At 35.4% G+C, this 14,704-nt stretch overlaps 1 protein-coding gene across 8 annotated transcripts in view; it reads right to left on the bottom strand.

The window, feature by feature from the left end:
- Positions 1-217: 217 nt before the first annotated feature.
- Positions 218-14,704, bottom strand: part of AHI1 (Abelson helper integration site 1) — a 164,546-nt gene continuing 150,059 nt past the window's right edge. For all 8 annotated transcript variants that reach the window (XM_025049273.1, XM_015592141.2, XM_025049275.1 and 5 more), the window contains 2 exons: positions 6,363-6,465; positions 218-1,603 (listed from right to left, as the gene is read on the bottom strand). In XM_025049273.1, the coding sequence (XP_024905041.1) occupies positions 6,381-6,465 (85 nt within the window). In that variant the 3' untranslated portion in view covers positions 218-1,603; positions 6,363-6,380. The remainder of the gene's footprint in view (positions 1,604-6,362; positions 6,466-14,704) is intronic.

The raw sequence follows: 14,704 nt of genomic DNA, 5'->3' as shown, positions 1-14,704 counted from the left end.
GGTGTTTGCCTCAATTGTTATTTTTGTCTTCTTTAGCTGCAATATAAAAATAATACTTTACTTATTTTTCATATGAATGTTGAGATCTCAGCATATGTTTAGCTTCCCTGACATATTATTTCATTTGTCATGATTTAAAATCTTTCTGCAACTTGATGAGATTCCTTGTTTTTAAAAATGAAATCAGAGAATCAACACACATTTCAAAACAATGAGCTGAAACCATAAGAGAGACACATATTTTTATTTTTAATTATCAAGGGCATTCACAAGACAGAAAAAACAAGCTTGTACAAGGGTGACTCAAGCTGGCTGGGCCCAGCTGTGACCGAAGCACAGGCATACACATCTAGAACAGTGGGAACTCAGGGCTCTCAGAACAGACTTTCGTGCTGATTGCTGAAGGCTTCACTGGGCATCAATGCAATGCCACACTCCACTTTCAAAAATGCTCCCCCCACCCCCAAAGTTCTACACAGCAGGGGCATGTTTACCAATTTTCATGCCTCTACAACATGTGCAGGGATAAGAGCCAAATATATTTTTACTAGAAGATATTTCACATCGGGGATACATCTGGGCAAAATTTACACCTCAGTGCCCAACACTGTTTTTCTCACTTCTTATTTTAATGGAATCAATTGTCTAATTTGGTATGTTCTCTAATTTTATATTAGTTTTTACCTTTTGGGGGTTAAATATTTTATTGACAGACTTATAATCACATACTTGAGAAAGGAGAAGAGTGAAGAAAAAAAATAAATGTTTTCTATTATAACATCATACTTCAAAATGTATAATCGTATAGTAATGACCACACATTTTGGACTTATTCTGGAACTAATAAAATAAATAACTCAATGTAATAATTTAAAATGAAATAGTAAGACTAAAATAAATATTAAACGTTAGTGTAGAAATCACACATGCTTCAATATGAAAGGCTTTTTAAAAAAAATGTAAAGAAATTTGGAACACTGTTGCCAGTCCAGCTAAAAGCCACTTTAGTTTATCTGTATCAAGTTATATATATGATTCATTCTAAACAAATTTGTTCCCATTTAATGCCTTTCTTACTAAAACCATTTTGAATATATAATATTCTGAAAGAGGTATTTTAAATAAAGTTAATTTCAAAAGTAGATACTTTATATTTTGAGTATAACGTCACATATAAACAAATTACAGATACTAATAACCACACTACAGATACAATAATATTAAATAAACGATTACTTAATGAACTCCCTAACAATGCAAATGCTTTTTCTTTACATTTGCTGAGTAGCGTCTATGGTTTTTCCTTTATTGTTTTTCCAACAGTGGTAATGTAATTTTGATGCAATTACTAATAAAGATAAATGTCAATTCTTTGATCGACAACAATCACAATGGTTTATAACAATTAAGCTCAAAAGGCCACGTTTATTTTTCCAAGCATACCTGATGTTTCTAGATTCTTTCATAAGGACAGGTATAGTGGATTCTTCTTTTCTTCCTTAGTTTCTGGAAATTAGAAACTTTGAAGAGAAATTCCATTAGGTGTGTCATTTCATTTCTGTGTACTTGGTTCTTTGTCCCTTGATGCTTCTTCTACTCTTCACTAGAAGAAAAGTGCATAAAATGTACTAAATGAACTTAAGGACTTTGGGCCACAATCACATTTTGGCATGCCCAGGCAACACAGCACAGGTAACAAAACATACTGTGCAACGTACACACACACACAACCAAATAAGACCAAAATGTTAATTACCTAGCTTCTAGTTTGCCTCTTGAACATAATGTTAGCAATTTTTGGTATCATCATCAGTTGCTTAAAGCCTGCTCCAGCATTTAATACAAGCAAAAAGGAAATACACTTCTCAAATACAGACACCAAGTACTCCAAACCTTGGGTAACTTCCAGAAATTAAGAGCAATCACTTTATAAAATGCTTCACTGGAAAAAAAATCATTATGGATCATTTTCCAAAGTTAGTGATTGGAAAAGATATAGATCATTTTATTAAATAGAATTTTTTTTTTTTCATTTCGTCTATGACTGTGTCTACTTTTACAAGTAGGTAAACATTTTTTTCAAATAAATCTAGAAAATGTTGTGTGTCATTTTTGATTGACAAAGACAGTGATGGCTAACTATGTATCTAGACACAGCTTTGAAATAAAACCGATTATACCATGAATAAAAACCAAGAACCAAGAGACAGAGGAAACAAAAAATTGTTCTCTTAGAGACCATGCAGTGAGTATACCAAAAATGAGGGGGATAAACTCATGGGGCTGAAACTGAAATTTTGAAGGAAATTATTCATATATTTGTGATGAGTATCTGGACTTGACACAAAAATAGTGTTGCCTTTTCTCTAAACAGAAAGGACTTAACATGTGGTTGCTCTTAGAAAACAAAGTGCAGCCTAAGAATGATGGCATTCTGGTTAGCTGGTAGTCGGTTCCACTGATCACTCCTGAGAAGAGTAAAGGCTAGAGCATTATGACAAGAAAGGGCAGGCTAACTAACTGTGTCCCAAAGACCTTCCTGGCGGCATAGGAGGGTTACAAGGCTGACCTTAAGTAAACGATTATACTATTTTTTTTCATATAAAAAACATTTACGCATGAAGGGAAAAAATCCTTTGTCAGTCGGTGTTCCTGATTTTAAATTTGTTAAACAGAGCCACCACAGATAAGTTGGAATTATATACAGAAGCCCAAAAAATGTTTCCAGTGAAGCTCATGAAAGCAACTGAAGTAGAGTATAAAATGGTCCTGATTTGATGTGCCACGGTACACTATCATTAGGGGCAAAAAAAAAAAAAAAAAGGGTATCGTTTCTGTCGCTGTGTGTATACAGGTGAAGTATATAAAAGTTGCCATAAATTAGGGTCCGATAAAAATGGGAAAGTAAGTAGTAAAGGCTCAAATGGATGTTGAACACAAGTCACCCAGAGACCCTATAAACATCTGCAGGGGACAGTGAGGAAAGTAAAAGGATCTCAGAGGAATAACAAGGTAAAACAGAGTAAGAGGAGGAGTTTATGACAGCAGGACAAAAACAAAGAAGGAAAACAGAAAAAGGAAGGAGAAGAAAGGGGGAGAAGAACAGCTGGAAATGAGTGAGACGGATCCTGCACGTGCAGAAGATGTAGGACAAGTTAAATTAATCAGGTGGAGATTGTACTGTGAGAAGTAAACAGAGAAGCCAGGAGGAGCCTCAGGAGAGGGAACCCGAAGAGAAATTTAACTAGAAAAAGCTGAAGTGGGCAGTAAAGATAACATCTTTAAGGGAAATGAATCAGACTAAGAAGAGGAAGGAACACTGGATAGAGAATGACAAAGACATGAAAGGGAGAAAAGAGACAGAATTAAAGGAAAAGGAGAAGAGACGGTCAAATGCAGACCTCTGACAACAGATAGCCCCCCTCGTGACAACTGGGCAAAAGCAAGAGTGGCACATTATCTTGATGAAAGGTGAAATGGTGACAGCATGGGGACTGAAAAGCTAAGAGACAGAGGAGATCTGGCGAAAGAAGGGATGCCACCGAACTAAAGGACACGAGAATGAATCCAAATCCCGTCTTCCTCTGAGGTATCTCTTCCTAACGTATCCTTGGAAGCTCACAAAGGAAGTCAGTAACGAAGTGAGCGCCTGTTATAAAGGCAAATCATATGAAAAGAGAAATCTGTGTAGTAAGATTTTGAAAATGAATATGAAACTAGATTAGTGTTTTTGTATGCTACGTGCAAAGGAGATTCATAAAAATACTGGGTTCTATCTAACTCACAGACATTCCATCCAATAAATATTCCCTGAAGGTTTACTATATGGCCAAACAGCAGGCTAAGCACTGGGGAGCAAAAATGACAGCGTGTTTTAGCCCGTCTACAAGCACTACCATCTAATTAAAGTTAACAGACAAAGCATTGTACAATAGAAATAACCCTGTAACTCAGAGTCAGAAGATCAAGTCCTAGTACAGGCACTTTTTAGTTGTGACTCTGAGATCTTGATTTCTTTATATGTGGAAAGAATGGGCTGTGAACAAGTTCTGAAATTACCCTCATTTTAAAAGAAATGACCAAGTAGTATATTAAATGTGTTGACCAGAAAAATGAGAAAATACACTAAGTGAAAGAAAAAAATCACCACAGTTCTACCATTCTGGTAACTACTGATATTTTTTTGATGTATATTATTCAACATTTTATGTTTATATATCATAAACTATTTTATAATCATCTTTATTTTACTTAAAAATTTACCAAACATATTTCCAGATCTTTGAAAATATTTCTATAATATAATGAATAATTGCCACATGGTATTCTATTACATAAATATTTCATAAATTAATCAACCCTTTATTCACAGAAATTAATTTTGTTCCTTCTGTTATTTTTTATTTTTATTTGTATTTCTGCCATAAAATATTTATGGAGTATCTGTTTTTGTGGTAGGGAATTCAGATATATGAGAAGCCTAGTGGCAATAGTGGAAAGAGCTTTATAAGTTATAGGTATAATAACAAATACTAGGAGCCAAGACGTCTTGATGTTTAGCCATTAATTAGCTATGTGGCCCTGGTCATGCTCCTTCTATTTTTAAAACGCTGCTTGAAAGAGTAGCCTTTTAACTGAATCTCTGCATGTATACTTGAATATTTTCCTACAATAGATTCCTTGGAAGAATCTATTACTCTGTCAGGTCAAAGGACATGAACAATTTGAAAACTTAAAAAAAAAAAAAGTATTACCAAACTACCCTCCACAAAGAATGGATCAGTCTTAGACGATCACCAGCAGTGCACGAGGGACCCTACTTCCTCATACTCTTATCAACACTAGGTATTACAAGTTTGAAACTTCTTGCCATTTTGTGAGGAAAAAATCACATTTATTGTTTTAATTTCTGCTAATTTGATCACTGGAAGGTGGACATTTTTCATACGTTCATTGCTATTCATATATTTTCCTTTAAGAATTACTTTAAGAGTGTCTTGTGCACACCCTTTGCCAATTTTTCTATTGGTATCCTTTTCCTTGTTATTTTTTAGAGCTTTTTATGTTAAGGGTATTACATTTATCCTTTATATGTCATACAGTTTATAAAATTCTGCCTCACCTTAGGTGATTGCTTTAGATTTTGCTCATGATGGGTTTTGCTTTGACACACAGACAGAGCTTGTTTTACTGCCCTTCACTTTACTGTCCTTCGCGGACACCACATTCTCTACACATTGAAGGTGTGTGGCTGTCCTGCACTGAGAGAGTCTATTGGCACTGTTTTCCCAACAGGCTCAGATAATGGCCAGTATTTTTTAGTAATAAAGTATATTTTTTAAATTAAGGTATGCAATGCATTGTGTTTTTAGATGTAACTCTATTACACACTTTAATAGACTTGGTATAGTGCAAACATACTTTTATATGCACTAGGAAACCAAAAAATTAGTATGAGTTGTTTTATTGCAATATTTACTTTATTGTGGTGGTCTGGAATGGAATCCACAATATCTCTAAGGTATGCCTGTATGTACATCATTTTAAAATTTCTATTATTTAAATCTAAAAAACTGTTTCAAAATGTTTTCTGATTCAGTTATCAAGGTTAAAATGTCATACCTTAACCCAAGGTTATATAACTATTCATCTGTACAATCCGTTTATTTTTTACAATTAAAATATAAAAATACGTATGAAAATTTTGAATCTAGTTCCCAGAAAGTGACAATGTCATAAAAGTGTCTGTGATAGAGCTGTTCCAAGTGAAGCGGACAAACTTCACTTCTACCTAACAGGGAAAACAGAGGCCTTCCGAAAGGCCTTTCTCATACTCCACCCTCTCACCAGAAAACACTGCCATTCAAACACACCGTGGCCCACCTGCCCATCTCAGTGGAAGAAGTGCCTCACCTTCTTGTTTCAAATTCTCATCCTGTGTATGGTCCCTGGGATTTCCCCCTTATCCTATACCTTCACTGGGTTCTCTCAAGGAACTCTTTCCTCTGTTTATAAATGTGCTTGTCATTCCCTTGTCTATAAAGACCTTCTCTACATCCCGTGTTTTCCACTAGTTACTGCCCAGCTTTTTTTTTCCCTTTGAAATTGGCTTCTTGGAGAAGTAGCCTCTTCTGGCCATCTTTTCCTTTTGGAGAGGAGACGATCTGATTCACGCTTCCAGGACTCTCCATCAAAACCATCCTCTTGAAGGTCACAAACGGCTTCTTGGTTGCACATCCCGAAAGGCACTTTTCAGTCTTTATTTTACTCCTCTCTTTGACATCTGTCTTTGTGAACCATGACTTTCTTAAATCTTTTCCTGTTGACTCTATGACCCAACTTTCTCCTAGATGTCCTCTTACCTCTATGAGACTGACTTTTCAGCCGGTTTGCTCATTCTTCTTCACCGGCATCTCCTTTACGTGTCCTGGGCATCCACGGCTCTGTTCTTTGCCCACGTCAGAACTGTAGGAAGGAAAGATCAGAAACAAGGAGCCAGTAAGAATGCTGCTGCTACAGCTCAGATGAAGCTCTGATCTAAGAAAGTCACAGTGGGAATGGAAAGGGGAGGATCTCAGAAAAACATCTGACGGACTATATAAGTGATTGTATATGTGGGGGTGAGAGGCAGGGAGTTGCTCAAAATAATGCAGAGACATAAAACTTTAGCTGGTTGGGTTCCTCCTTAACCGTGATGAAGGGATAAGAATAAAACAAATTTTACTACACTCAGAGAGATGCTTGGGAAAAACCGGAAAGGTTTTATCAAATTAGATGAAAAAACATGTGTGCACGTGTGCACGCATGTGTATGTAAAAGTACAGGAGATTCCTTAATGACAAAGAATGGGGTGAAGGAAGTTTATGTATAAGAAAACTGTGATGTTTTGACCTGTGGAATGGGGAATGCAGATTTTCAAAAGGCTCAACTGTAACAGTAAAATATAAAATAAATATTTTGTGGATGAACTGTAGTAGTGCAAATTATGTTAGGAGAAAGAAAATAAAAAAAACAATGTAAAAAGGGAAAATCAAAGAACGGAAGGCACTATCTCCTTTCTAGGATGTCCAAGAATGGTGCGAGACATCAAAATAGAGCTTGAAAATGATATAAACATTTCGAAATCAAGTAATAAGTAGAATTGAATAGAGAATGTTATGGACTGAGTTGTGTTCTCTTAAAATATACAAGTTGAAGCCCTAACCCCTGAAGTGGATGTATCTGGAGACAGGACTTTAAGGAGGTAATGGGGCCCTAATCTAGTGGACTGGTGTCTTTATAAGAAGAGGAAAAGACACCAGAGAACTCTTTCTCTTCACACATACACCAAAGGAAGGCCATGTCACACAGCAAAAAGGTGGACACCTGCAACCCTGCTTGAACTTTGATCGTGAACTTCCAGCTTCCAGAACTATGAAAAAATAAATTTCAGTTATTTAAGCTAGGAGTTCCCACACCCTGGGCCGTGGACAAGTACCGGTCTGTGGCCTGTTAGGAACTGGGCCGTACAGCAGGAGACGAGCAGTGGGCCAGCAAGCGAAGCTTCATCTGTATTTGCAACTGCTCCCCAGCACTAGCACTGCCTCAGCTCCACCTCAGATGATGAGGCATTAGATTTTCATAGGATCACTGGTCTCTGGTGCCAAAAAGTTTGGGAACCGCTGCTTAAAGCCATCTAGGCTGTGGTACTGCTACCACATTAGTCTGAGAAGGCTAATATGGAGATGTGTAAGTAAAATGAAGTCAGATGACTGAGAAGGAAAAGGTCAGAAATTATAAAGATAAAAGAAAAAGTGAAGTATATTTAAGAAAGGAGTAGAATGATGAGAGAGAAAAAGAAGGTTGAGCTATGGAAAAAGGACTGATAATTTACAACCTTAATCAGTCCAACCTTTTAGCCTACATCCAGGGAATCTATCTATGCTGTAGCACTGAAATAAAAACTCAAATGTCTACGGAGGCCAGAATGATAAGATGAACCAGGGAAGCAAGGCAGGGGTAATACGACAGGGCTGTGGAAAGCTTCAGATTATTTTCAAGTCAGAAATCTACATTGAAGTGATATCTTTCTATATTTGGACAACTAATAAAATTACACACATACATGGTGGACCCAACCAAAGATACCAGGACTAACTCTGGCTGGCAAAAGCCCTAGTTTTCAACCTCTGTTTCAGCCACAGAGTACTCTGCTAGCCTCTGGGGATCTCAGGCACTTTCCCATCTTTGTCCCTAAGCTACTGCAACACTTCTCATTTCCAGGTCTTTCTCTTTTTGTTCATTCTGTCTCTACACAGTCTTTAAAGACTTAAGTGCCATCTTATATCTTTGGCTTTCCCTGACCACTGTAGGAAAATCAGACTGTATGATCCTCTCCGTCTTTTCTCTACCACCATCTACATGCACTCTAACCGAAAGCTACCTTAAAAATACGTACAACATCTAGACTCTTGCATGCAGCCAAGATGAAGTAACAGGGATCAAATTTACAACAAAAGAACTGGAGAAAGTGTATGAACCAAAGTTATCAAGATACTGAACCACAGGCAACAAAGAACAGCGATTCCTAAAATATGGAAAATAAATGAGATGAACCCTACGATGGCCCAGCTTACTGCCTTGAGAGTTTCCAGGCCATGGAGCGTGGTGACTCCCTGAGTGAGAACTGAGAGTCTGGAGAGACTAAGGTGGGTATAGTTCACAGAGTGCCAGAGAGGAGACAGCATCAGTGAGAACTTGAAGATCTGCAAAGGGCTTCCTTTAAGCATTCAGCAAAGTACTGATGGGTGTGTGCATCTGAGGAAATGCATCTGAGGAAATGACCCGAGGCCAGGAACAGTATTTATTCCCATCAATCAGGTTGGAAAACCTCACAACTCAGAAGGCACTGAGTAGAGTGCCTAGAAGGTATCTGTGTCAGTAGTGAAGAATAAGTAGCTCTAAAGATAGTTCCAGTCTCACTTAACAATCTTAAAAGCAAGACCTGAAAGAATCACACTGTTTTTAAGTAGCTTAACTACATTCTACAACAGAGTTTAAGAATATTTATAGGAATACAAAACATCTAGCAGCCACAAGATAAATTCTTCAATATGTGGCATCTAATAAAAATTTACAGGGAGGGAAAGAAATAGGAGAATATAACCCATAATAAGGACAAAAAATAAAACCAATCCCTAACTGACACAGATGTTAGAATTATCAAAGATATATCAGTTATTATAACTGTATTCCACCTGCTCTAAAGTTTAAGTAGACACAAGAAAGATACATAGAAAGATTCGAATTCAATTTCTAGAGATGAAAATTAAAATGCCTGAGGTGAAAAATATACTGGATAGGATTAAAGGCAGATTAGACATTGCAGAGAAAAGATTAGACAACTTGGAAGACAAAGTAATACAAATTATCCAAAATGAGATACACAGAAAAAAACAGAATTAAAAAAATAAAGCATCGATGAGCTGTGGGACATCTTAACATGACCTAATATACATATAATTGGAATCTTTAAAGAAGAGGAGAGAAACAATGGGGTACAGAAAAAAAAACAGAAGAAAAAGTGGCCCACAACGTTCCAAATTTGATGAAAACTATCCACCTACATATCTAGGCTCAATCAACCCCCAGCACAAGAAACACGAAAAAAATTCTAACAAGGTACATTATAATCAAATTGTTCAAAATCAGTGATAAAGAGAAATCTTAAAAGTAGCCAAAGTGGGGAAAAACACGTTATGCACACAGGAACATGGATAAGCATAACAGCCTATTTCTTGTTGGAAAAACAAGCAAGTGAGAAGACAGTGCAGCAACATCTTTAAAGTACCAGAAAAAAATGCAAATCTTTCAACACAGAATTGCATACCAAGTGAAACTGCTTTCAAAGATGAAGTTGAAATAGACCTTTTCAGACAAGCAAAAAGTGAAGGTATTCACTTTCAGCTAGCTAACGCTACAAAAAAAATGTTAAAGGCGGTTCCTCATGCAGAAGGAAAACCATAGATGGAATTACAGATCTAGACAAAGGAATGAAAAACAGTGGAAATGGTAAAGAAATGGGCAAATATGTAAGATTTTCATGTTTTCCATGGCTTCATAAGATGACAGTTTAAGCAAAAACAATGACAATGTAGTGAGGGGCTTATATATAAAAATAAAATATATGATTATAGAAGCATGATGGTTAGGAGAGAATAAATTGAAGTATACTATTTTAAAGCTCTTGAGGATATACTGTGTGATAAGAATTTATATTATAAATTCTAAAGAAATCAATAAAACAGCAAAAGAATTGTAGATAATAAGCTAACAAACAAGATAAAATGAAAAGATAAAATGGATAAAAATACTAAACCTAAAGCAGAAAAAGACAAAAATAAAAAATTGAGATAAACAGAAAACAAAAAGCAATATGATAGACTAAAACTCAACCATATAATCATATTAAATGAAAATGTCTAATTACCCTATATAAAAGGCTGATCATATTGGATTTTTTAAAAAAGCACGAATTCAACTGTATGTTGCTTACAAGAAACACACTTTAAGTTTTACCTATTTTTGTCCTCATATTTAAAGTATGAAAAAACATATGCCATTCTAACTCTATTATAAGGAAGCTGTAGTGACTTTATTAATATTAAAGTAGACTATATAAGAATATTATCAGAAATAAACAAAGCCATTTAATGATAAGGGTGTCAGAGTTTCTTTCAAAAGGACATAACAATCCTAAATATTTTTGAGTGTGTAATACACAGCTGCAAAATACAATCCAGAAAACTAAAGGGATAAGAAGTCTCCCCAAATCATTCCATGAGGCTAGTTTTCCCAGATACCAAAATCAGACTAAGACATTACAAGAGAACTATAGACCCTTTTTCTTCATGAATAAAATACAAAAAATTTTAAGTAAGATTTTAGCAAATCAAACCCACCAGTTTATAAAAAGGATAAGTGGGGTTTATCTTAAGAGTGAAAGGTTGGTTTAACATTTGAAAAGTCAATGTAACTTACTATATTAACAAATTAAAAAAGAAAACCCATAGGATTATCTTAATAGATGCAGAAAAAGCATATGACAAAAATTCAACACACATTACTGATAGAAACTCTCAGCAAACTAGAAAACAAAGGAAACTACTTAAAAGGGGGCATTTATATATTAAAAAAAAACCTATGACAATTTCATAATTATAGTGAAAAAAGGACAATGATTTCCCATTTTCCATAGGATCAGAAAGAAGATAATGTCTATTTTCATCATTTCTATTTGACACTGTACTGGAAGTTCTAGCCAGTGCAACAAAGGCAAAGAAAGAAAAAGCATGAAAGGTATCCAGATTGGGAAGGAAGAAATTAAACTGCTTTTTATTTGCATGACTACATATATGTAGAAAATTCAGTGAAATCTACTAAAAAGGTATTAAAAACTAATAAGAAAGTTTAGAAAAGTGGCATGATACATCAACATACAACTATTTGTATTATTTCTATAAATTAGCAATAAACAATTGTAAATTGAAATTGAAAAACGATGCCATTTATGTATGAAATATGCAGGAGTAAATCAGCCAAGTATGTACAAGAGTTATACACTGTAAACTAAAAACAATATTGAGAGACATTAAAGAAGACTTAAATAAATGGAGAAATATACCATGTTAAATATATGATAAATATTTTCAGTCAAATGACTGAATATTGTTAGCATGTTAATTCTCCCCAAAACTCATCTGTGGATTCCAGGCAATGCCAACTGGAATTCCAGCAGGCTTTGTTGTAGAAGTCGACAAGCTCACTCTAAAATTCATGCAGACATAAAAATGATCTTGAATGGCTAAACCAACTTTAAAAAAGGACAAAGTTGGAGGAACAATAATACTTGATTCCAAGACATATTATGAAACTACAGTAATCAGGACAGTGTGTCACTGACATGAAGACAGAGAAGCAGATCAACAGGTCAGAACAGAGAATGCAGAAAGAGACTCACATACATACTGACAACTCATTGCCAACAAAGGTGCAAAAGGCCATTCAGCTGAAGCAGAAGTGTTTTTCAACAAATGGTGCTGTAACAACTACATATCAAAATGCAAAAAAATAATAAAACAGAACAAAGCCCTCTGATCCAAATCATACCATATACAAAATTAACACAAAACAGATCATAGACTTAAATATAAAATCCAGAATTATAAAACTTCCACAGGAAAACATAGGAGAAAAACCATTGTGACCTTGAAGAAAGGTTTCTTAGATACTATGCTAAAGCATGATTCATAAAAGAAAAAAATTGATAAACTGGATTTTGTCAGAATTTTAAAAAGCTTGCTCTTTGAAAGCACTATTAAGAGAATACAAAGGCAAAACAGAGACTGGGAGAAAATATTTGCAAATCATGTATCTGATAAAGAACATATTTAGAATATATAAAGAATACTGATGCCACACACCTGACAATGAATGGTTTTGATTTCGGAAATGGGGTGGGGGTGAGAAAAAGGCTAAAAAGTGGACAAAGAACTTAAAAAAGTTGCAAGTAACAGGGCATTTTAGGGGGAAAAGGTAAACTACCTCCTTATGAAGACAAGAAAAAATTGAAGGAATCTGGAACAAGATTATTATAAACATGAAAAAATATATAGTGAAGGAGCTATAGGTACTTGGGATTAACTTTAATGGCAACACTTTATTAATAAGAGATTTCATTCATTCATTCATTCAGTTCAAATTTGAGTGTTTATAAATAAAGGACTTTAGTATGACCACGTAAATTAACTTCTCTCAGACCAAAGTTCTTAATAAAATAAAGAATTCCTTGTTTAAAAAAACCCCAACAAACTCATGATAAAAATATATTAGTAACTAGGGAATATTAATACTACTTATAAGGATTATAACATTTATAGAAGCTTCATCACAAACTCTGACTTGGGCAGCAGATGATAACATCATAGGAGCTATGAGGTACAAAAGGTGAAAGTTTAAGACATTCAAGAAAATGCTTTTGTTAAATGAACCTTTAGAAGTTTCTTGTTGATATCTTAAAAAGAGAGTGTAGTTTTACTAAAATGTGTATAAACTGTTTGCAGAGAAGTAAAAGACATTCCTAAAAAAAAAAGAAGTGATCAACGTTCCAAATACATATGTACATGCGTACATACATACATACAAACATACATACGACAAAAAATTCAAGTGGAAAGTGTTAAGAGAAATTTTTTTTTTTTATATATTTTGGTCAACCAGCTAATGAGCAGATGGTACAAACTGAATGGAAAGACTGAAAAAGAAACAAAAAAATTACTTGGATGCAATAGACTCACGTCAATTAAAAGAAATAAAGAGATGACTTCTTCGTACATACCGGGCTATATAGTAACTCCACCTTCCACTCACCTCCAATTTTCAATTCATAAGAAATGTATCTTGATTCATCTTTACATCTAAGAAATTACAAGTATAGGGAAAGGCTCTAGATGAACTTGAGCATTTAGACATATCCGAACTTCTGATGAAAATTTAAAGGAAGCCAAGCTGCCCTGACAGCCTTGAGAAGCTGGCTGGGATGTTTGTGAGGCTTTTTAAACTTGAATCTGGAGAGTATGGCATGGAGCTCTGAATCACCTGAAAACAGTTGTCCAATGTAGTCAGAGTGACTACAGAGCCTTTCATTCCCATATTAGGTAAAAATTTTTGTAAAACACATTCAAGGACACCGAGAGCATTGTTCCCATAATGTATTAAATGTGTTCAGGTGTTGGTCTGAAATGCAGTTTGTCCTCACTGTTCCAGTCTTTCGTCCTTCCTCTCCTCCCCTCCCATCCCCTCCCCTTCCTCCCTCCTTCTCTCTTTCCTCTCTCTCTCTCTCTCCCTCCCTCCCTTTCTTGTATGCCTGCCTATCTATCTATCTATCTATCTATCTGCCTGCCTGCATGCCTGCCTGCCTATCTATCTATCTATCTATCTATCTATCTATCTATCTATCTATCTATCTATCTATCTATCTATCATCTATCTATTATGAGTGATCTGTGTTTGAGAATAAACTCCTCAGGGTCAGTGACTGTATTATCAACTATTATGCAAAATTTCAATTATTCGGAGACTGGAACTGAAAATGTACCTGGCAGATACAACAAAAACAAAAAATGGAAAGACCTAGGATGTGTGTTTGTACCTTTTGACAAAGAAGAGAGAAAGCACTGGTATTGGGTCTGCCACTTACTACCTGCGGTGACCTGAGACAAGCCACAGCCTCTCAGATGGTGTTTCTCCATAAAAAAGGGGTCAGAATAGTGGTCTGCATCTCTCCCAGGGAAATGGAGAGAATCAAATGTGATAACGTGACTGTGCTCTAAAGGCAATATAGAGCTGTATACAGTTATATAATCATTAATAGATTTTCTCTCTCAGAAAGATTTTAAACTTAGAGCAAAATGGCATCTCACCAAGGAGCCTGACAACACTAAATATAGTTTAAAAGACACACACACACACACACACACACACACACACACACACAACCAGTAGTCTGGGAATCAGGAGACATAGTGTCTTGGTCCAAGAGTTGACATTAATGTGCCCCGTGCAATCTGCACAAGACCTTTCAACTTAGTTTTCTTGACTATAAAACAAAGGAGATACAGGAAGAATTTCTGAGGTATCTTCTATGTCATGATTCTGTGACTCTTAA

Source organism: Pteropus alecto, unplaced genomic scaffold, assembly GCF_000325575.1.
Source record: "Pteropus alecto unplaced genomic scaffold, ASM32557v1 scaffold185, whole genome shotgun sequence".
NCBI lineage: Eukaryota > Metazoa > Chordata > Mammalia > Chiroptera > Pteropodidae > Pteropus > Pteropus alecto.
The sequence above is the reverse complement of the archived record's forward strand: the minus strand, read 5'-3'. Positions and strand labels throughout refer to the sequence as shown.